We start from the raw sequence: 22,826 nt of genomic DNA, 5'->3' as shown, positions 1-22,826 counted from the left end.
GCTCGTTGAGGACAGTAACTGCAGAACGATAAGTCTCCAATAACACCAGGAAAAGATTTGTCACTAGTAGCTTTTGACAAAATAAGTCGCAAAGAGGGTTTGGAAAGTCGCGAGATTTAGCGAGAAAGTTGCCAAATTGGCAACACTGAATGCGTGTGGTGCGTGGCAAGGATTATATTTAGTTCCCTCCTCTCCTTTCCTCCGCTCTGTGTGTGTGTGTGTGTGTGTGTCGGGAGCAAAGCCCCGCCCTCTGCAAACCTGAGTAAAGAAACTGAAACGTGCACATAAATTAGATAAACATAAGCATTTAGTTTATTTAATAAAAGAGCACCTGTTCAATATGAAAATTAACTTGTGACTCAATCGGGGCTCCGTGAAAACAATGGCAGGGGAAACACTGCTCTATATACAGATACAGTTTGGCTGACCAGGGAGTCCATGGTGGTGCTGCTGGACTTGGATGGGCTACCACAATACCCTGGTGTCTTCTGATGGTGGGCATCATCTGGGGTGGTCTCCAGAGTGTATATGGGATGCCCATATATCGATTACATGACCGATCACTGTGTTTAATTTCATAGCAATCCATCCAATAGTCACGACATTTGATTAAAACCCAAAAAACCTCGTGGTGGCACTAGGGGTAAATTGATGGGATCACCAAAGTCAGTAAGTAACTTACAAATGACTAAAGAAATATAAAGCGACTACAAAGACACGCAGAGCAACTGCAAAAAGACACAAAATAACAAGAAAAGGAGCTAAACAGCACAAAGAGACACACAATGACTACAAAACGTATAAAGCTGGAGTACATACAGTAGTTTTAAAGTATATTGCCTTGTATGGAATTCTATGGATCCAGAATGTTAACCGATGTCATAAAAATAATTCTCGCACACAGTCTCTGAGTGTGTGAGAGAATTCTTCTTCAGTGTATCACTGCAGACGAGCTGGTGTGCACCTTCGATCGTATCTGTGTGACTTTTGTGTGGCTCTGGCTCTGTGTGGCTCTGTGTCACTCTGTGGGACTTTTGTGTGACTCTGTGTGGCTCTGTGTCACTCTGTGAGACTTCTGTGCGACTTTTGTGTGACTCTGCCATACTCTGTGTGACAGAGTATGGCAGAGTGTAACTGAGTTTGACAGAGTATAGCAGAGTGTGACCAGAGTATGGCAGGGTGTGACTGAGTGTGACAAAATCTGGCAGAGTGTGCCAGAGTATGGCAGAGTATGGCAGGGTGTGACTGAGTGTGACAGAATTATTTAAACAAATGTACCCATCTGGGAAGAGGAGCAGCTGCCGCAGAGGAATATCAGCGGTGTCTGGCGAGCACCTCCACCTACAGGATCGGACACACACACACACACTATGATCTTTCAGTTAACATGCAAACACATTTATAGCTGCCTGGGCAGATAGTTTAAAGCTGCGTTTCTTCTTCTTCTTCTTCTTCTTCTTCTTCTTCTTCTTCTTCTTCTTCTTCTTCTTCTTCTTCTTCTTCTTCTTCTTCTCCTCCTCCTCCTCCTCCTCCAGACCCTGTTGGACTTCACAGACTTCAAGATCTACCAAAAGATGATCAAGGGCCGTCAGGATACTTTCCTTCTACACGAGCTGTGTACCAGAGATGCTTCTTCCTCCTCCCTATCCTGCACGTTCACCAACAACTCCTGCTCCTCTTCCACACTGAGAGCGACCCTCCCTATCGCAGTTCCACCAGCAGTTTCTCACCAAGCAGAGTAATGGAGGTCTGACGAATGCAGAGACGCTCCACCTGAGACTTCAGTGCCTCACTTTTCCAGCCATGCTCCCTAAAAAAGACGACCAGTTTGCACTTTTACTGTTTACTTCTGATCCTTTACACTGTTCAATAAAGTTCATCATTATCTGCAGTCATCAGTTCGGTCATTTCAGTCCACAGGAATTAGCATAAAACACATTTTTGGGATCCGAATAAATTAGTAACTTTGAATGCTGTTGTCTCGTCACACGTTTCTAATTTCTTTTATCTTTTCTATTTGAGTTTGCCAGCAGAGAACTTTACCAACTAGTTACTTTCTGATAAGTCACCCCTAATGAATGGTTTATAAGAATAATTTATCATTAATAAAGGATTCTTATAGTAATCCATTGTTACAGTTGTACATTTTTATCTACATTTCCTTGCTGGGAGACTTCAACGCACACGTGGGAAACGATGGAAACGATGGAGACACCTGGAGAGGTGTGATTGGGAGGAAGGGCCTCCCTGATCTAAACCCGAACGGTCGTTTGTTGTTGGACTTCTGTGCTAGTCATGGAATGGCCATAACAAACACCATGTTCGAACATAAGGATGCTCATAAGTGTACGTGGTACCAGAGCACCCTAGGTCAAAGGTCAATGATCGATTTTGTAATCGTATCATCTGATCTGAGGCCGCATGTTTTGGACACTCGGGTGAAGAGCCTCTCTTCACCCGAGTGTCCAAAACATGCGGCCTCGGAGCTGTCAACTGATCACCATCTGGTGGTGAGTTGAATCAAGGGGTGGGGGAAGACTCTGGACAGACCTGGTAAACCCAAACGGGTAGTGCGGGTGAACTGGGAACGTCTGGAGGAAGCCCCTGTCCTGGGGATCTTCAACTCACACCTCCGGCGGAGCTTTTCAGACATCCCTGTGGAAGTTGGTGGCATTGAACCTGAGTGGGCGATGTTCAAAACCTCTATTGCTGAAGCTGCGGTGATGAGCTGTGGTCTAAAGGTCTTAGGTGCCTCAAGGGGCGGTAACCCTCGAACACCGTGTTGGACCCCGGTGGTCAGGGAAGCCGTCCGACTGAAGAAGGAGTCCTTCCGGGTTATGTTATCCAGGATGACTCCGGAAACAGTTGCAGGGTACCGAAGGACTAGAAGGGCGGCAGCCTCTGTTGTGTCAGAGGCAAAGCAGCGGGTGTGGGAGAAGTTCAGAGAAGCTATGGAGAAGGACTTTCGGTCAGCACCAAGGTGCTTCTGGAAAACCATCCGGCACCTCAGGAGGGGGAAGCGAGGAACCATCCAAGCTGTGTACAGCAAGGGTGGGACCCTGCTGACTTTGACTGAGAAGGTTATCGGCCGGTGGAAGGAGCACTTTGAGGAACTCCTGAATCCGACTAACACGCCCTCTATGGTTGAGGCAGAGCTGGAGGCTGATGGGGGATCATCGTCAATTTCCCTGATGGAAGTCACTGAGGTAGTCAAACAACTCCACAACGGCAAAGCCGCAGGGGTTGATGAGATCCGTCCAGAAATGCTAAAGGCTTTGGGTGTTGAGGGGCTGTCTTGGTTGACACGCCTCGTCAACATTGCGTGGAAGTCTGGGACAGTGCCTAGGGGTTGGCAGACCAGGGTGGTGGTTCCCCTATTTAAAAAGGGGGACCCGAGAGTGTGTGCCAACTACAGGGGTATCACACTTCTCAGCCTCCCTGGTAAAGTCTACACCAAGGTACTGGAAAGGAGGGTTCGGCCGGTAGTCGAACCTCTGATTGAAGAGGAACAATGCGGATTCCGTCCTGGTTGTGGAACAACGGACCAACTCTTCACTCTCGCAAGGATCCTGGAGGGGGCCTGGGAGTACGCCCATCCGGTCTACATGTGTTTTGTGGATCTGGAGAAGGCGTATGACTGGGTCCCCCGGGTGATACTGTGGGAGGTGCTGCGGGAGTATGGGGTGAGGGGGTCACTTTTGAGGGCCATCCAATCCCTGTACGCCCAAAGCGAGAGTTGTGTCCGGATACTCGGCAGTAAGTCGGACTCGTTTCCCGTGAATGTTGGCCTCCGCCAGGGCTGCGCTTTATCACCAATCCTGTTCGTGATTTTCATGGATAGGATATCGAGGCGTAGTCGTGGAGGAGAGGGGTTGCAGTTCGGTGACCTGAGGATCTCATCGCTGCTCTTTGCAGATGATGTGGTCCTTATGGCATCATCGGTCTGTGACCTTCAACAGTCACTGGATCGGTTCGCAGCCGAGTGTGCAGCGGTTGGGATGAGGATCAGCACCTCCAAATCTGAGGCCATGGCTCTCAGCAGGAAACCGGTGGATTGCCTACTCCGGGTAGGGAATGAGCCTTTACCCCAAGTGAAGGAGTTCAAGTACCTCGGGGTCTTGTTCGCGAGTGAGGGGACAATGGAACGAGAGTTTGGCCGGAGAATCGGAGCAGCGGGGGCGGTATTACAGTCACTTTACCGCACCGTTGTGACGAAAAGAGAGCTGAGCCAGAAGGCAAAGCTCTCAATCTACCGGTCGATCTTTGTTCCTACCCTCACCTATGGTCATGAAGGCTGGGTCATGACTGAAAGAACGAGATCACGGGTACAAGCGGCCGAAATGGGTTTTCTCAGACGGGTGGCTGGCGTCTCCCTTAGAGATAGGGTGAGAAGCTCAGCCATCCGTGAGAGACTCGGAGTAGAGCCGCTGCTCCTTTACGTTGAAAGGAGCCAGTTGAGGTGGTTCGGGCATCTAGTAAGGATGCCACCTGGGCGCCTCCCTAGGGAGGTGTTCCAGGCACGTCCAACTGGGAGGAGACCCCGGGGAAGACCCAGGACTCGGTGGAGAGATTATATCTCCTCACTGGCCTGGGAACGCCTCAGGATCCCCCAGTCGGAGCTGAAGGATGTGGCCCGGAGAAGGGAAGATTGGGGTTCCTTACTGGAGCTGCTGCCCCCGTGACCCGATCCCGGATAAGCGGTAGACGATGGATGGATGGATGGATATAAATGAAAATGAATGAAAACTTAGCAAATGATTGATTAATTGATTTCAAGGTTCAAGAAGAATTTATTTAGTACCCATGTTTTATTAATTTAGAAAAGGGATTATTTAATTAGAAAATGACCTTTCAATGAATGATTGGAATATTATAAACAGAAAAATATTATAAAACAATATAACATGTACAGTATATACAGATAAATCGTGGTTTTTGTGTAACTTAAATAAATAGTTAAATTAGCTCTGATTTGGGGAACAATTAATCTGAATTGCTGTTGGAGCTCCGTGCTCCGTGCTGTGCTGCAGTGGCGGTTCTAGACCAATATCACTCGGGGGGCCCAGCTGGGGCCAAGTGTTTTGTCAGAGGGGCACATTCAACCCAAGGCACATTCAACCCGGGACAAAAGAGGAAGCAGTGTTCAAACCTTCAATAGTTTTAGTTGGCAAATGTCTCTTCATGTAGTGTCACTGGGAGACTTCTAATTTTATGCTTTTTTCCACAGTTCCTATTGTTTAACATTTAATCAAACCTTTAAATTAACAACTTAACACAGAACCACAGCAAACAGATCAAATCAATAAAGGCTAAAGTCTTAACATTATGGCACTTTAGATAAAAGCGTCTTTGAGTTACAAGAAAAGCTCTATACAAGTCTAATGTATTATTATTATTATTGTTATTATTATTATTATTATTATTATTATTATTATTATTATTATTATTATTGTTATTATTATTAAAAGTCTTTAGTGCAGAGCTTAATTTCTTCACTTTCTTCCGACCTGTTGCATTTAAATCCCCCGTCTCTCTGTCTCTCTGTCTCTCCCCGAGCTCCAGATCGGCCTGAAGAACCTGGCTGAAGACCTGGCCATGGTGCAGGACTACAGGCAGGCTCAGGTAGTAGTGATGCAGCCATGTTCTCTTCACCAAACTCATGTGGTTGATGTCATGATGAGCGCTTTATTGTTGCAGGTAGAGAGACTGGAGACGAGAGTTGTTGCTCCTCTTAAAGCCTACGGAGAAGTAGTGAAGAATAAAAGGGTGAGTTTCAGTTTGTGTCTCCAATGTTGATGTATCTGCATGAAACTCATATCAGCCTGAATGTAAGACGACCTTCATTATAAGTTAACTTCCCCGTTTTCCAACACCTGTTTTGGGGGAAGTACAGAAGCCCCGAGAGGCAGGTGAGAACAGGTCATGGCAGGTGATGTTTTGTTTTTGTCAGAATAATGTGTGTCACATGTTCGTTGATGTAATACTCATTTCAGCCACAAGAGGCTGAAGTGCACCACTTCTCTGTGTTCTGAAGAGGACTAAAAGCATTCATGTGTTTTCCAGTTGAGTCTCAATTTCTTCATGCTCTCTAAACACAACGTATGATATGATTACCGTAATTTGTGATATTGGGCTGTAAGAATACATTTGATTTATCCTTGTTGTCGACACGTACCGTCTGTACAGTACAGGGATGGGAAGCTGTGAGGTGTAGCGTTGTTGTCCTACCTGCTGCCCTGCTGGAATAAAGCCAGCTCCATGGCCGTCCTCTCCAGCACCGTGATGAACCCCATTTGAACCCCTCCCTCCTCTTCCTGTAATGTGGAGGACCTTTATACCCTACACTTCTCAGGAAGTGAGACTCACACAGTATCTGTCACACCCTGCTCTCCCCCCCCTCCTCTTCCTGTAATGTGGAGGACCTTTATACCCTACACTTCTCAGGAAGTGAGACTCACACAGTATCTGCCACAGCCTGCTCTCCCCCCCCCTCCTCTTCCTGTAATGTGGAGGACCTTTATACCCAACACTTCTCAGGAAGTGAGACTCACACAGTCGCTGGCAGTGAAGGAGAAATGGCGCAGAAAAGAGATCAGCTGGACCGGGAAACCTTGTGTTGTTCCATCTGTCTGGATCTACTGAAGGATCCGGTGACGACTCCCTGTGGACACAGCTACTGCAAGAACTGTATTCAAACCCACTGGGATGGAGAGGACGAGAAGAGAAGCCACAGCTGCCCTCAGTGCAGGCAGGCCTTCACACCGAGGCCTGTCCTGCTGAAGAACACAATGTTAGCAGCTGTAGTGGAGGAGCTGAAGAAGACTGGACTCCAAGCTGCTCCTGCTGATCACTGCTATGCTGGACCTGAAGATGTGGGATGTGATGTCTGCACTGGGAGAAAACTGAAAGCCTTCAAGTCCTGTGTGCAGTGTGTGGCCTCTTACTGTGAGAAACACCTCCAGCCTCATTATGATGTGGCTCCATTAAAGAAACACAAGCTGGTGGAGCCCTCCCAGAAGCTCCAGGAGAACATGTGCTCTCGTCACGATGAGGTGATGAAGATGTTCTGCCGTACTGATCAGCAGTGTATCTGTTATCTCTGCTCTCTGGAGGAACATAAAGGCCACGACACAGTCTCAGCTGCAGCAGAAAGGACTGAGAGGCAGAGAGAGCTCGAGGGGAGTCGACTAAACATCCAGCAGAGAATCCAGGACGGAGAGAAAGATGTGAAGCTGCTTCAGCAGGAGGTGGAGGTCATCAATCGCTCTGCTGACAGAGCAGTGGAGGACAGTGAGAAGATGTTCACTCAGCTGATCCGTCTCATGCAGAAAAGAAGCTCTGATGTGAAGCAGCAGCTCAGATCGCAGCAGGAAAGTGAAGTGAGTCGAGTCAAAGAGCTTCAGGAGAAGCTGGAGCAGGAGATCACTGAGCTGAAGAGGAAAGACGCTGATCTGAAGCAGCTCGCACACACAGAGGACCACAACCAGTTTCTACACAACTACCCCTCACTGTCCCCACTCAGTGAGTCTACACTCTCCTCCAGCATCAACATCCCTCTCAGATACTTTGAGGAAGTGACAGCGGCTGTGTCACAAGTCACAGATGAACTCCAGGACGTTCTGAGAGAGAAGTGGACAAACATCTCACAGACTGGGACTGAAGTGGATGTTTTACTGTCAGCAGAGCCCAAGACCAGAGCTGGATTCTTAAAGTATTCACGTGACATCACACTGGATCCAAACACAGCATACACACAGCTGTTATTATCTGAGGGGGGCAGAAAAGTGACAGTAATGAGACAACATCAGTCTTATTCTCGTCACACAGACAGATTCACTTTCTGGGATCAGGTGCTGAGTAGAGAGAGTCTGACTGGACGTAGTTACTGGGAGGTGGAGTGGAGCGGGGCAGCAGTTTGTGTAGCAGTCGCATACAAGAACATCAGCAGAGCAGGGGGGGGGCTTGAATGTGCATTTGGATACAATGATAAATCCTGGGAGTTACATTGTGACAATAACAGATATACATTTCGTTACAACAAAGTCCACACTCCCATCTCAGGTCCTCCGTCCTCCAGACTCGGAGTGTACCTGGACCACAGAGCAGGTGTTCTGTCCTTCTACAGCGTCTCTCACACCATGACTCTCCTGCACAGAGTCCACCACACATTCTCTCAGCCGCTCTACGCTGGAGTTGGTTTTGATTCTTCTGGAGACACTGCTGAGTTCTGTAAACTCAAGTAGACAGAAGTAAATCTGTGGTTCTCCTTCAGGGAGTCTTTTTCTCTCAGTGAGTAAACTAACCCCCCCGCACTAAGTGACATGTTCTATGTTTCATATTATATTCCAGATGATCAGCTGTACAATGAACCTGAATAATAATCCCAATATAAGTGCAGGAGGTTTGTGTGACACCAGGATGAAGTGTGAGCAGATAGTTTCCTGTGAATGTTGATCACAGATCACATTTACTTTGAACACAATGTTCTTGTGATGTTAACAGTGAAGTTGAACATGACCCTCATCCTGGGTGGGGTTTGTATTAAACATGTTAAGACTAAAAAGACTTCTTCTTTAAAATGAATGTGAACGTGTGATTTAAGGGAAGCGGCTTCAGCTCTGTGTTTAAACTCTGAAACGTATTTCGTCTCCGTGTTTGTGCCGACGGCTGATTGTTGTGGCGTTTGTTCAGCTGTCACTCAAACATTGTGGGCGGTGCTTGACGTCATCAGTGGTTGTGTAATGTGGGACTTTGTTTAGGTGGAGCTGCTCCCTCTGTCTGTGGAGCCATGGAGGCTCTCACTGCTCATCATGTTGCTGTCTCTGCATCAACATGTCCACTCAATGTTTGATGAATATTTGTGTTGATGTATTTCTATCTTGTTTCTCTTCCACTGCATGTGTTCAGAGAGGAAGCAGCAGCTTCATCCTGGACACTTTGTTCTGTTAGAAAGACGTCTAGAAGCACATTGATGTGTTGTTGTTGTTATGAGGACTTATAGAAGTGTCCTTATCCTGATCATAATCCATCAGCAGAGGATTCATTCTTGTCTTTCACATGCTGACATTGTGCTCAAAGTGAACGTGTACATGAAGTCACTTGAACTTTACTGATGTGAGAACAAAGTGCAGCTTCACATGATGAATAAACAAACATCAAGTCTTTTCTTCTTGTCTTCATTCCAGGGTATCAAACAAAGCTGACGGAGACAATGTGAAGCTGATCTGAGACAATAACTGAGCAAAGTAGCAGCACGTGGTGATCAGATGTTGTCTTATAGATCAGCTGTGAATATGAAACTACTGTATTACTGCAGATCAATATTATCACTACAGTAATAAGGAGACATGTTTTGTGTCTGTCGAGTGGGGAAATGAAAGAACGTACAAATGAAAGTCATGAAATGTGCAGTTTGAAGGATTTAAAGGACCTTTGTGTTGCTGTAGTTTCCCAGCATGCTCTCTGGTCTGTGTGTTGGTGTGCAGGAGGATCCAGGTGGAGCAGATGCATCAACACAGAGATCAAGGTGCGTTCACTGACCTGCTTCAACAGTAGGAGCAGTGACTGTTGAACTGTCTGTCAGTCTGTGTGTGTGTCTGGCTCCACCTGCTGCTTCTTATTTTAATGACTGACAATCTGCATCCAATAACTTCTGCACTCTTTAATATTGAGCTCCACCTTCCAGATACTGCAGTACTTCTGCTGTGAAACACATCGACACACTGCAGCAAGTATTCATGTGTTCAGTGAAGACGAGCTCGAATGCAGCGGTCTACAACCTTTTTAGTGCCACGGACCAGTTTCATGTCAGACAATATCTTCACGGACCGGCCTTCAAAGTGTGGGGGGGGGGGGGTGAATATGACGAAATAAAATGATACGGCCGGCATAAAAACAAATACAAAGTGCATAAAAAACCTCACCCTTACGCTGAAGTCGTGGGAGCCCTGAGCTCGTGTCACTAAGAGAAGAACTAATGACGCTCTCCGTGCACTCGCATGTGTTGAAGCGATGAGGCCATCAGTAGTTCTTCTTCTGTCCTTCTTGTTAACGGCTTGTCTGTTAATGCCGGTGTTTGGCCTCCAGGTGCTGAAGCAGTTTGAAGGCTTCATGTGCTGACCTGTGAATCACCTGGATAAAGAGATAAACTCGTATTCTAAGTGACTCCTGATGTTGTCTTCTAACTGCAGCTTCTTCCTTCCTCCTCTCCTTCTTCTCTCCTTCTTCTCCTTCTCTCCTTCTCCTTCTTCTCATTCTCCTCTCTTCCTCTTTCCTCCTCCCCATCCTTCTTCTTCTCCTTCTCCTCTTCTTTCTTCTCCTTCTTTCTTCTCCTTCCTCCTTCTTTCTTCTTCTTCTTCTCCTCCTCTTCTCTTCTCCTCCTCCTCTTCCTCCTCCTCCTTCTTCTCCTTCTCTTCTTTCTTCTTCTCTCTTCTCCTTCTTCTCTGCTCCTTCCTCTGCCTTCTCTTCTTCTTCTTCTCCTCCTTCTTCTTCTCCTCCTTCTCTCTTCTTCTCCTTCTTCTCCTTCTCTCTCCTTCTTCTCTCTCTTATCTCTCTCCTTCTTCTCCTTCTTCTCCTTCTTCTCTCCTTCTCCTCCTTCTTCTCCTCCTTCTTCTTCTTCTCCTCCTTCTCCTCCTTCTTCTCCTTCTCCTCCCTTCTTCTCCATCTTCTTCTCCTCCTCCTTCTTCTCCATCTTCTTCTTCTCCTCCTTCTTCTTCTTCTCCTCCTTCTTCTTCTTCTCCTCCTCCTTCTCCTCCTCCTCCTCCTTCTTCTTCTTCTTCTTCTTCTCCTTCTCCTTCTCCTTCTTCTCCTCCTTCTTCTTCTTCTTCTCCTCCTTCTTCTCCTCCTTCTTCTTCTCCTCCTCCTTCTTCTCCTCCTTCTTCTTCTTCTCCTTCTTCTTCTCCTCCTCCTTCTTCTTCTCCTTCTCCTCCTTCTTCTCCTTCTTCTTCTTCTCCTCCTCCTTCTTCTCCTCCTCCTTCTTCTCCTTCTTCTTCTTCTTCTCTTCCTTTTTCTTCTCCTTCTCCTTCTTCTTCTCCTTCTTCTCCTTCTCTCTCCTCTTCTTCTTCTCTTCTCTCCTTCTTCCTTCTCCTTCTTTCTCCTTCTCTTTCTCCTTCTTTCTTCTTCTCCTCCTTCTTCTCCGTCTTTCTCCTTCTTTCTTCTTCTCCTTCTTCTCCTTCTCCTTCTTCATCTTCTCCTCCTCCTTCTCTTTCTCCTTCTTTCTTCTCCTCCTTCTCCTTTCTCCTTCTTCTCCTCCTTCTGCAGAAGAGAAGCAGAGGCGAGAAGGAGAGGATGGGAGGGGAGGCGAGGTAGGGGGAAGAGATGCAAGGAGGAGGAGAGAGGAGGCGGACGAAGGAGGAGGAGAAGGAGGACGACGAAGAAGGGGAGCGAGGAAGAAGAATAGAAGCGAACTAAGAAGGATGGTCGGAGGAGGAGGAGGAGGAATGACGAGGGGCGGAGAAGGAGGAGGAGGAGAGAGGATGGAGAAACGGAGCTACTTAGAGGCTGATAGCGTCGGGAGAAGCATAGTGGCTGATCTAGTCACTTCCTCCTCTCCTCCCTCCTTTCTCCTCTCCTCCTCCTATCTTCTTCTTCCTCTCCTCCTCCTCCTCTCCTCCTCCTCCTCCTCCTTTCCCTTTTCAAAGCTCTTTAAAGACGTTTGTTGCTTGTGGGCTTAATTCTTTAAGTAAAGTATCACGTGACTGAGACGAGCGTCTTGACCTCTGGTCTTGACATGCGTCAGGAGACACTGATGCACAGACGGATATATCCGGTCATTTTTCAAAATAAAACCTCTTTCAAAATAAAATATATTCTTTCTGTGCGGCCCGGTACCAAGTGACCCGTGGACCGGCACCGATGGTTGGGGACCACTGCTCTAATGAACTCCTGCATGAAGGTGAACAGGGTCAAACATGTAACTAACAGATATCAGCATGAAGCTTCCCCACTTCATGACTCACATCAACACAAGTTTATATTACAAGTGTTTAATATGTACATGAGGCGTTATGTAATGTAGCTGTGGAGAGTTTAAATCTACACACACACACACACACACACACACACACACACACACACACACACACACACACACACACACACACACACACACACGGTGGGTTAAAATGTAAACGTATTCAAGTTTACAGATGTTTGAGAGAATCGTGGAACTTCACTGGTATATACTCAACTTCTGATATGGTGACGTCCCTCATTACAGGGTGGAACTATTTACCATCAGGTTATTAAAACAAACACCAGAGCCACTTTCAAGAACACATTAAGTGAGTCTGATATTAACGGCCTGTGTGCTGCAGTGAACCTGTGCAGAGGAGGGATGCTGTCGATGGTTTTGAGGCTGCTGCGCGTCGACACCACGTTGAAGCTGTCGCTGCAGTCACACGACACGTGGAGGTGATGTCTCGGGTGTCTGTTCTCCACCATGACTATGAGCCCCGCCCAGCCGTGGGTCAGGTAGTAACAGGTCATCCCCTCTCGACCCTGTGGTGCGGGAAGCATTCAGTACAAGTACTGCTGCATTAATGTGTGTGTTACATGTTCAGCTTTGTGACATCATCTTCCAGCTGATCAAGAGGCTTTTTAACCTTCATTTATCTGAAGGAGGAGAATCTTCTCAACGCATACAGGAACACGTCTGCGGCAGCGGGGGCGGTACTACAGTCACTTTACCGCACCGTTGTGACGAAAAGAGAGCTGAGCCAGAAGGCAAAGCTCTCAATCTACCGGTCGATCTTCGTTCCTACCCTCACCTATGGTCATGAAGGCTGGGTCATGACCTATTCAGTGTTTTCATAAAAGCCTAATTTTATGCTTTTTTCCACAGTTCCTATTGTTTAACATTTAATCAAACCTTTAAATGAACAACTTAACACAGAACCACAGCAATCAGATCAAATCAATAAAGGCTAAAGTCTTAACATTATGACACTTTAGATAAAAGCGTCTTTGAGTTACAAGAAAAGCTCTATACAAGTCTAATGTATTATTATTGTTATTATTATTAAAAGTCTTTAGTGCAGAGCTTCATTTCTTCACTTTCTCCCGACCTGTTGCATTTAAATCCCCCGTCTCTCTGTCTCTCTGTGTATCTGGCCTGTACCACTACACTCGCTGTCCTTGGAGCGTCTGCCCCCCTTCCTTCTTTCACATAATGGTATGATCCAAGTCTGTCCTCGAGTCGCATGTGATTGACCGCATGGAGTGCTCATCAAAATAAAGAGGGGAGGAGGGAATGTGAATGCGCCAGGCAAGAAAAATAAAATAAAACTTGAATTTCACGGGGCATCCCTGGAAAAGTGAAAGTGTGTCCTCACAAGGGCAGCCAGTTGCCCACCCCTGCTGTAGGGAGAGACAGAAAGACCTCTCATAAAGTCCAGTAGATGGCCTTAATAATACTCTGCTGCCCCCATGTGGTCAAAAGCATCAGTTACACCCCCCTCACCACAGCTACTACCCGCCATCTGTTGTTGGTATTTCCATGGCAACAGCTTTCTGTTACCTGGTGCAGGTGAGAATCAGCCGAGGCAAACAGAGCAGAGGAGCTGCAAGGAGGACACCAGAGCAAACATGAACAGCCTCTTCTCCAGGTAGGAGTCAGTGCTTTTATGTTTCACATTATCCAGAGAGCAATAACAGGGAGGCACTATCAACTATCGCTTCTCTTGATGTGTCCCAGCAGGGATGTCCAGGTGAAGAGCATGGAGCAGACGGTGAAAGACGCTGAGAAGTACCTGGGGGAGATCTGCTCTCCTGCTGGCCTCCTACACCAGGAAGACAGCCAAGCTCAGAGACAAGGCAGACCTGCTGGTGGCTCAGCTCTTTGACTTCTCCAGCAGGGAGGACCCCGAGCTCCAGATCGGCCTGAAGAACCTGGCTGAAGACCTGGCCATGGTGCAGGACTACAGGCAGGCTCAGGTAGTAGTGATGCAGCCATGTTCTCTTCACCAAACTCATGTGGTTGATGTCATGATGAGCGCTTTATTGTTGCAGGTAGAGAGACTGGAGACGAGAGTTGTTGCTCCTCTTAAAGCCTACGGAGAAGTAGTGAAGAATAAAAGGGTGAGTTTCAGTTTGTGTCTCCAATGTTGATGTATCTGCATGAAACTCATATCAGCCTGAATGTAAGACGACCTTCATTATAAGTTAACGTCCCCGTTTTCCAACACCTGTTTTGGGGGAAGTACAGAAGCCCCGAGAGGCAGGTGAGAACAGGTCATGGCAGGTGATGTTTTGTTTTTGTCAGAATAATGTGTGTCACATGTTCGTTGATGTAATACTCATTTCAGCCACAAGAGGCTGAAGTGCACCACTTCTCTGTGTTCTGAAGAGGACTAAAAGCATTCATGTGTTTTCCAGTTGAGTCTCAATTTCTTCATGCTCTCTAAACACAACGTATGATATGATTACTTCAATACTTCAAATACTTCAGCACAACGTAACACCTCTGTGTAAAGCTTTCAGTCACAAACTCACTCACTCTCCTTCAGGCACTTGGAAGCACTTGACATTATTTCTCTGACACGTAGCATTCACTGACACTCTGTCTTTTTGAGCTCCTCGTCATCTGTGACAGCTGTAGTTCTTGGCAGCTTTCAAAAAATAATCTCCTCTTCATCATAATCATCCTCATCTATACAATAAATCAGTATGTCAATTAGGGCAAGGTTACGAGTAGGAAAGAAAAGAGATAATTAAAAAGGGTCTATTCAGGCACGAGCAGAGAGCTCTTGTCTTTCTCCTCCTCTGTTCTTCCCCGTAGCTTTTTCCTTTCCTTTCCCCTCCTTTACTTCTTGAAGGGTGTCAGTCTGCCGATGTTGTGCCAGAAGGTGGAGGTTTTGCGCTTGGGCTCAGCCAGCATGAAGACCTGCTGCTGGGGCAAAGCAGTGGGGAGAGAGGGGTGTTTCTGTCGCAGGAGGAAGTCGTAATAAGGTCTGGTCACTGCTGAGGAGGAAACAAGCAGAAACTATCATCACATACAGCATTCATAGATATCATGCACAGCTGAGAAAGTGAGCATCCATCCATCTCTCTATCCATCCATCCATCTCTCTATCCATCCATCCATCTCTCTATCCATCCATCCATCTCTCTATCCATCCATCCATCTCTCTATCCATCCATCCATCTCTCTCTATCCATCCATCCATCCATCCATCCATCCTCCATCCATCTCTCTATCCATCCATCCATCTCTCTATCCATCCATCCATCTATCCATCCATCTCTCTATCCATCCATCCATCCATCTCTCTATCCATCCATCCATCTCTCTATCCATCCATCTCTCTATCCATCCATCCATCTCTCTATCTATCCATCATCTCTATCCATCCATCTCTCTATCCATCCATCCATCTCTCTATCCATCCATCCATCTCTCTATCCATCCATCCATCCATCTATCTCTCCATCCATCCATCTCTCTATCCATCTCATCCATCCATCTCTCCATCCATCCATCTCTCTATCCATCCATCTCTCTATCCATCCATCCAGCTATCTCTCCACTCCATCCATCTCTCTATCCATCCATCCATCTTTCTATCCATGCATCCATCCATCTCTCTATCCATCCATCCATCTCTCTATCCATCCATCCATCTATCTCTCCATCCATCCATCTCTCCATCCATCTATCTATCTATCCATCTCTCTATCCATCCATCCATCCATCTATCTCTCCATCCATCCATCTCTCCATCCATCCATCTCTCTATCCATCCATCCTATCCATCTCTCTATCCATCCATCCATCTCTCTATCCATTCATCTATCTCTCCTCCTCACGTCTTTAATATGGACCTGAACACAATAAATACGACTTAGTCCACTGATTTCAGACTGACCTCGTGTCTCTCTCCTTTGGTTTCTGTCAGCTGGATGACGGCGTCGGCGATGACGGTGTTGGAGGCCGTTACCTGCTCCACCATCACCAGCCTGGAGCTGTAGACTGCCAGCATGTAACCAGGCTCCTCCGGTCGGCCGCAGCTCGCTGAAAACACACAACACATTTAAACTGGGTTTGTGTTTATACATTCAGGACTTTCTGACTTATTCTTAATTAAGTTTCACAAAGACTCAGATCTGCCTGTTAACAGAAAATACTGTTTAAGAAAAGTTAAGTATTTCTCAGATCTACAAGGAGAATGAGCAGAAACTCTTTTCTTAATGTGTTTTTATTAGTTTAATAATGATCAGTTAGCTTTGCTCACAGAGGCGGCTAAATTGTTGCAGTTTAGTTTGATTTAAGACATAAATGCAAGTAAAAGTTCATTTAAGTTCCAATATTATTTTATTTTTATTTTCATTGACAATTTTCTGCTTCTTATTTTCTTCCATTTCTCACATTTTAGGACATTAAATCATGTAAAGCAGAATATTTAGTGTAAATAATAGAACTGCTTGGATTCATTTATTGTTTTTTTCTTGCTCTCTGATTCTGTATTTCTGCTCCTGTGGCAGAGTGTACGACATAAAGCTTGTTGTTATAAAACATTTATAAAATTTGTCTAAATACATGTTTTCTGCATTTTGTGCTTGTAAACATTTGGCAATAAAAAAATAAGAAATACATTAGGTAAAAAATTAATACAAAGGGTGCTGGCGGTCTCACTCGTCCCCTCGGTGCTGTGCCAGTGGTTGAAGGCGCAGCACAGCACGGCGTATTCTCCCGGCTCCAGCATGACGTCGCAGCCCACAAACCTTCTCACCGAGCGGCGGCTGTGAGCCAGCAGACGGCCGAGCGTCGGCGTCCCCGAGCTGTCATACGAGACCCGGAACAACAACACACACAAATCCAGCAGGTGGCTCTCTGCTGTGTCCCAGCGCCTGAGGACACGGGAGGCGAAGTCTTACAGGATTATTAAATTGCCTCATTTGTTCACATTATACAACAGTGTATTATCCAAAGCCTGTTGGAATTTATGAGATTTAAATAGTACATTTGCCAAAAAACACTTTGAGAATAAAGTGTTGAATGTTTTCTCTCAGATGTCTGACTTTATAATCTCAGAGTTCTTTCTAATATATTTACCACTTTAATCCAGCAGAATATCGAAAGGTTTTTTCTCTGAACATTCCCCTGGCTTTATATTTATATTTATTTAATATGCCGTGAGAATTCACTGAGTGAATCCTGGTGAGTACGTTTACAGCTAATGTTAGCGCGAAGACGTTAGGGTGTAAGGACAGAGGGTCTAAGGACAGAGGGTGTAAGGACAGAGGGTCTAAGGACAGAGGGTGTAAGGACAGAGGGTCTAAGGACAGAGGGTGTAAGGACAGAGGGTCTAAGGACAGAGGGTGTTAGGACAGAGGGTCTAAGGACAGAGGGTCTAAGGACAGAGTGTCTAAGGACAGAGTGTCTAAGGACAGAGGGTGTAAGGAAAGAGGGTCTAAGGACAGAGGGTCTGAGGACAGAGGGTCTAAGGACAGAGGGTCTGAGGACAGAGGGTGTAAGGACAGAGTGTCTAAGGACAGAGGGTGTAAGGACAGAGGGTCTGAGGACAGAGGGTCTAAGGACAGAGGGTCTGAGGACAGAGGGTCTAAGGACAGAGGGTCTGAGGACAGAGGGTCTAAGGACAGAGGGTCTAAGGACTGAGGGTCTAAGGACAGAGGGTCTAAGGACTGAGGGTCTGAGGACAGAGGGTCTAAGGACAGAGTGTCTAAGGACAGAGGGTCTAAGGACAGAGGGTGTAAGGACAGAGGGTCTAAGGACAGAGGGTGTAAGGACAGAGGGTCTAAGGACAGAGGGTCTAAGGACAGAGGGTGTAAGGACAGAGTGTCTAAGGACAGAGGGTGTAAGGACAGAGGGTCTGAGGACAGAGTGTCTAAGGACAGAGGGTGTAAGGAAAGAGGGTCTAAGGACAGAGGGTCTGAGGACAGAGGGGTCTAAGGACAGAGGGTCTAAGGACAGAGGGTGTAAGGACAGAGGGTCTAAGGACAGAGGGTGTAAGGACAGAGGGTCTAAGGACAGAGGGTGTAAGGACAGAGGGTCTAAGGACAGAGGGTGTAAGGACAGAGGGTCTAAGGACAGAGGGTCTAAGGACAGAGGGTGTAAGGACAGAGGGTCTAAGGACAGAGGGTGTAAGGACAGAGGGTCTAAGGACAGAGGGTGTAAGGACAGAGGGTCTAAGGACAGAGGGTGTAAGGACAGAGGGTCTAAGGACAGAGGGTCTAAGGACAGAGTGTCTAAGGACAGAGGGTGTAAGGAAAGAGGGTCTAAGGACAGAGGGTCTGAGGACAGAGGGTCTAAGGACAGAGGGTCTGAGGACAGAGGGTGTAAGGACAGAGTGTCTAAGGACAGAGGGTGTAAGGACAGAGGGTCTGAGGACAGAGGGTCTAAGGACAGAGGGTCTGAGGACAGAGGGTCTAAGGACAGAGGGTCTGAGGACAGAGGGTCTAAGGACAGAGGGTCTAAGGACTGAGGGTCTGAGGACAGAGGGTCTAAGGACAGAGTGTCTAAGGACAGAGGGTCTAAGGACAGAGGGTGTAAGGACAGAGGGTCTAAGGACAGAGGGTGTAAGGACAGAGGGTCTAAGGACAGAGGGTCTAAGGACAGAGGGTGTAAGGACAGAGTGTCTAAGGACAGAGGGTGTAAGGACAGAGGGTCTGAGGACAGAGTGTCTAAGGACAGAGGGTGTAAGGAAAGAGGGTCTAAGGACAGAGGGTCTGAGGACAGAGGGTCTAAGGACAGAGGGTCTGAGGACAGAGGGTGTAAGGACAGAGTGTCTAAGGACAGAGGGTGTAAGGACAGAGGGTCTGAGGACAGAGGGTCTAAGGACAGAGGGTCTGAGGACAGAGGGTCTAAGAACAGAGGGTCTGAGGACAGAGGGTCTAAGGACAGAGGGTCTAAGGACTGAGGGTCTGAGGACAGAGGGTCTAAGGACAGAGTGTCTAAGGACAGAGGGTCTAAGGACAGAGGGTGTAAGGACAGAGGGTCTAAGGACAGAGGGTCTGAGGACAGAGTGTCTAAGGACAGAGGGTGTAAGGACAGAGGGTGTAAGGACAGAGGGTCTAAAATACAGCGCTGCGGGGACGTATTTCTGTGTCCGACCCTGAAGGCAGCATCTCTGGTTCCCTCCACTGAACACTGACTGGATGTTTCCACTGGATTTAGGATTTTTGCAGAAAATAATAATAATCTGTGTAATAAACGGGATAATCTCCAGATATTAACACTTTTAATATATCAACTCTGCAGAAGTAAGAAGCTAACGTAATATATAAAGGAGCTACAGCCGGTCACATGACTTCACGTCACCACCACTAAACTAACGGCAGCTAATGTTAGCGCGTAAGGACAGAGGGTGTAAGGACAGAGGGTCTGAGGACAGAGGGTGTAAGGACAGAGGGTCTAAGGACAGAGGGTGTAAGGACAGAGGGTCTGAGGACAGAGGGTGTAAGGACAGAGGGTCTAAGGACAGAGGGTGTAAGGACAGAGGGTCTGAGGACAGAGGGTCTAAGGACAGAGGGTGTAAGGACAGAGGGTCTAAGGACAGAGTGTCTAAGGACAGAGGGTCTAAGGACAGAGGGTGTAAGGACAGAGGGTCTAAGGACAGAGGGTGTAAGGACAGAGGGTCTGAGGACAGAGGGTCTAAGGACAGAGGGTCTGAGGACAGAGGGTCTAAGGACAGAGGGTCTAAGGACAGAGGGTGTAAGGACAGAGGGTCTGAGGACAGAGGGTCTAAGGACAGAGGGTCTAAGGACAGAGGGTGTAAGGACAGAGTGTCTAAGGACAGAGTGTCTAAGGACAGAGGGTGTAAGGAAAGAGGGTCTAAGGACAGAGGGTGTAAGGACAGAGGGTCTGAGGACAGAGGGTCTAAGGACAGAGGGTCTAAGGACAGAGGGTCTGAGGACAGAGGGTGTAAGGACAGAGTGTCTAAGGACAGAGGGTCTGAGGACAGAGGGTCTGAGGACAGAAGGTCTAAGGACAGAGGGTCTGAGGACAGAGGGTCTAAGGACAGAGGGTCTAAGGACTGAGGGTCTGAGGACAGAGGGTCTAAGGACAGAGTGTCTAAGGACAGAGGGTCTAAGGACAGAGGATGTAAGGACAGAGGGTCTAAGGACAGAGGGTGTAAGGACAGAGGGTGTAAGGACAGAGGGTCTAAGGACAGAGGGTGTAAGGACAGAGTGTCTAAGGACAGAGGGTGTAAGGACAGAGTGTCTAAGGACAGAGTGTCTAAGGACAGAGGGTGTAAGGACAGAGGGTCTAAGGACAGAGGGTGTAAGGACAGAGGGTCTAAGGACAGAGGGTCTAAGGACAGAGGGTGTCGTATGTACAGTCTGTAAACACTGAGACAAATGTATAATTTGTGATATTGGGCTGTAAGAATACATTTGATTTATCCTTGTTGTCGACACGTACCGTCTGTACAGTACAGGGATGGGAAGCTGTGAGGTGTAGCGTTGTTGTCCTACCTGCTGCCCTGCTGGAATAAAGCCAGCTCCATGGCCGTCCTCTCCAGCACCGTGATGAACCCCATTTGAACCCCTCCCTCCTCTTCCTGTAATGTGGAGGACCTTTATACCCTACACTTCTCAGGAAGTGAAACTCACACAGTATCTGTCACACCCTGCTCTCCCCCCCCCCCCCTCCCTCCTCTTCCTATAATGTGGAGGACCTTTATACCCTACACTTCTCAGGAAGTGAGACTCACACAGTATCTGCCACACCCTGCTCTCCCGCCCCCCCCCCCCCTCCTCTTCCTGTAATGTGGAGGACCTTTATACCCAACACTTCTCAGGAAGTGAGACTCACACAGTCGCTGGCAGTGAAGGAGAAATGGCGCAGAAAAGAGATCAGCTGGACCGGGAAACCTTGTGTTGTTCCATCTGTCTGGATCTACTGAAGGATCCGGTGACGACTCCCTGTGGACACAGCTACTGCAAGAACTGTATTAAAAGCTTCTGGGATGGAGAGGACATAGAGAAGAAGAAGAAGAAGAAGAGAAGCCACAGCTGCCCTCAGTGCAGGCAGACCTTCACACCGAGGCCTGTCCTGGTGAAGAACACCATGTTAGCAGCTGTAGTGGAGGAGCTGAAGAAGACTGGACTCCGAGCTGCTCCTGCTGATCACTGCTATGCTGGACCTGAAGATGTGGGATGTGATGTCTGCACTGGGAGAAAACTGAAAGCCTTCAAGTCCTGTGTGCAGTGTGTGGCCTCTTACTGTGAGAAACACCTCCAGCCTCATTATGAATCACCTACATTCATGAAACACAAGCTGGTGGAGCCCTCCCAGAAGCTCCAGGAGAACATGTGCTCTCGTCACGATGAGGTGATGAAGATGTTCTGCCGTACTGATCAGCAGTGTATCTGTTATCTCTGCTCTGTGGAGGAACATAAAGGCCACGACACAGTCTCAGCTGCAGCAGAAAGGACTGAGAGGCAGAGAGAGCTCGAGGGGAGTCGACTAAACATCCAGCAGAGAATCCAGGACGGAGAGAAAGATGTGAAGCTGCTTCAGCAGGAGGTGGAGGTCATCAATCGCTCTGCTGACAGAGCAGTGGAGGACAGTGAGAAGATGTTCACTCAGCTGATCCGTCTCATGCAGAAAAGAAGCTCTGATGTGAAGCAGCAGCTCAGATCGCAGCAGGAAAGTGAAGTGAGTCGAGTCAAAGAGCTTCAGGAGAAGCTGGAGCAGGAGATCACTGAGCTGAAGAGGAAAGACGCTGATCTGAAGCAGCTCGCACACACAGAGGACCACAACCAGTTTCTACACAACTACCCCTCACTGTCCCCACTCAGTGAGTCTACACTCTCCTCCAGCATCAACATCCCTCTCAGATACTTTGAGGAAGTGACAGCGGCTGTGTCACAAGTCACAGATGAACTCCAGGACGTTCTGAGAGAGAAGTGGACAAACATCTCACAGACTGGGACTGAAGTGGATGTTTTACTGTCAGCAGAGCCCGAGACCAGAGCTGGATTCTTAAAGTATTCACGTGACATCACACTGGATCCAAACACAGCATACACACATCTGTTATTATCTGAGGGGGGCAGAAAAGTGACATTCATGAGAAAACAACAGTCTTATTCTCATCACACAGACAGATTCACTTACTGGGATCAGGTGCTGAGTAGAGAGAGTCTGACTGGACGTAGTTACTGGGAGGTGGAGTGGAGCGGGGCAGCAGTTTGTGTAGCAGTCGCATACAAGAACATCAGCAGAGCAGGGGGGGGTGATGAATGTGCATTTGGATACAATGATAAATCCTGGGCGTTATATTGTGACAATAACAGTTATAGATTTTGTTACAACAATGTCCACACTCCCGTCTCAGGTCCTGCGTCCTCCAGACTCGGAGTGTACCTGGACCACAGAGCAGGTGTTCTGTCCTTCTACAGCGTCTCTGACACCATGACTCTCCTGCACAGAGTCCACCACACATTCTCTCAGCCGCTCTACGCTGGAGTTTATTTATGTTCTGGATCCACTGCTGAGTTCTGTAAACTCAAGTAGACAGAAGTAAATCTCTGGTTCTCCTTCAGGGAGTCTTCTTCTCTCAGTGAGTAAACTAACCCCCCCGCACTAAGTGACATGTTCTATGTTTCATATTATATTCCAGATGATCAGCTGTACAATGAACCTGAATAATAATCACAATATAAGTGCAGGAGGTTTGTGTGACACCAGGATGAAGTGTGAGCAGATAGTTTCCTGTGAATGTTGATCACAGATCACATTTACTTTGAACACAATGTTCTTGTAATGTTAACAGTGAAGTTGAACATGACCCTCATCCTGGGTGGGGTTTGTATTAAACATGTTAAGACTAAAAAGACTTCTTCCTTAAAATGAATGTGAA

The 22,826-nt window shown here is 47.3% G+C and overlaps 3 protein-coding genes across 4 annotated transcripts in view; 2 read left to right on the top strand and 1 right to left on the bottom strand.

Annotated features, from left to right (window-relative positions):
- Positions 1-6,542: 6,542 nt before the first annotated feature.
- Positions 6,543-8,349, top strand: LOC115025396 (tripartite motif-containing protein 16-like). The gene has a single exon (XM_029457596.1). It carries the CDS (start codon positions 6,576-6,578, stop codon positions 8,241-8,243), a length of 1,668 nt encoding a protein of 555 aa, XP_029313456.1. The 5' UTR covers positions 6,543-6,575; the 3' UTR covers positions 8,244-8,349.
- Positions 8,350-12,041: 3,692 nt separating this feature from the next.
- Positions 12,042-20,491, bottom strand: LOC115025399 (calpain-15-like). 2 transcript variants are annotated; one of them, XM_029457601.1, is made up of 4 exons: positions 20,434-20,491; positions 16,610-16,845; positions 15,864-16,009; positions 12,042-12,498 (listed from the first exon to the last, which is right to left on the bottom strand). In XM_029457601.1, the coding sequence occupies exons 1-4, from the start codon at positions 20,463-20,465 to the stop codon at positions 12,235-12,237; spliced, it is 678 nt and encodes a 225-aa protein (XP_029313461.1). In that variant the 5' UTR covers positions 20,466-20,491; the 3' UTR covers positions 12,042-12,234. The 2 variants fall into 2 exon arrangements, with proteins under 2 accessions (XP_029313461.1, XP_029313462.1); XM_029457602.1 differs by having other exon boundaries at positions 16,631-16,845.
- Positions 20,492-20,763: 272 nt separating this feature from the next.
- LOC115025395 (tripartite motif-containing protein 16-like) overlaps positions 20,764-22,826 on the top strand; it is a 2,898-nt gene continuing 835 nt past the window's right edge. The window contains exon 1 of the mRNA XM_029457594.1: positions 20,764-22,526. Within this exon, the coding sequence (XP_029313454.1) occupies positions 20,798-22,480 (1,683 nt within the window). The 5' untranslated portion in view covers positions 20,764-20,797 and the 3' untranslated portion in view covers positions 22,481-22,526. The remainder of the gene's footprint in view (positions 22,527-22,826) is intronic.

Source organism: Cottoperca gobio, chromosome 20 (genome assembly GCF_900634415.1).
Source record: "Cottoperca gobio chromosome 20, fCotGob3.1, whole genome shotgun sequence".
NCBI classification, from domain to species: Eukaryota; Metazoa; Chordata; class Actinopteri; order Perciformes; family Bovichtidae; genus Cottoperca; species Cottoperca gobio.
The sequence above is the reverse complement of the archived record's forward strand: the minus strand, read 5'-3'. Positions and strand labels throughout refer to the sequence as shown.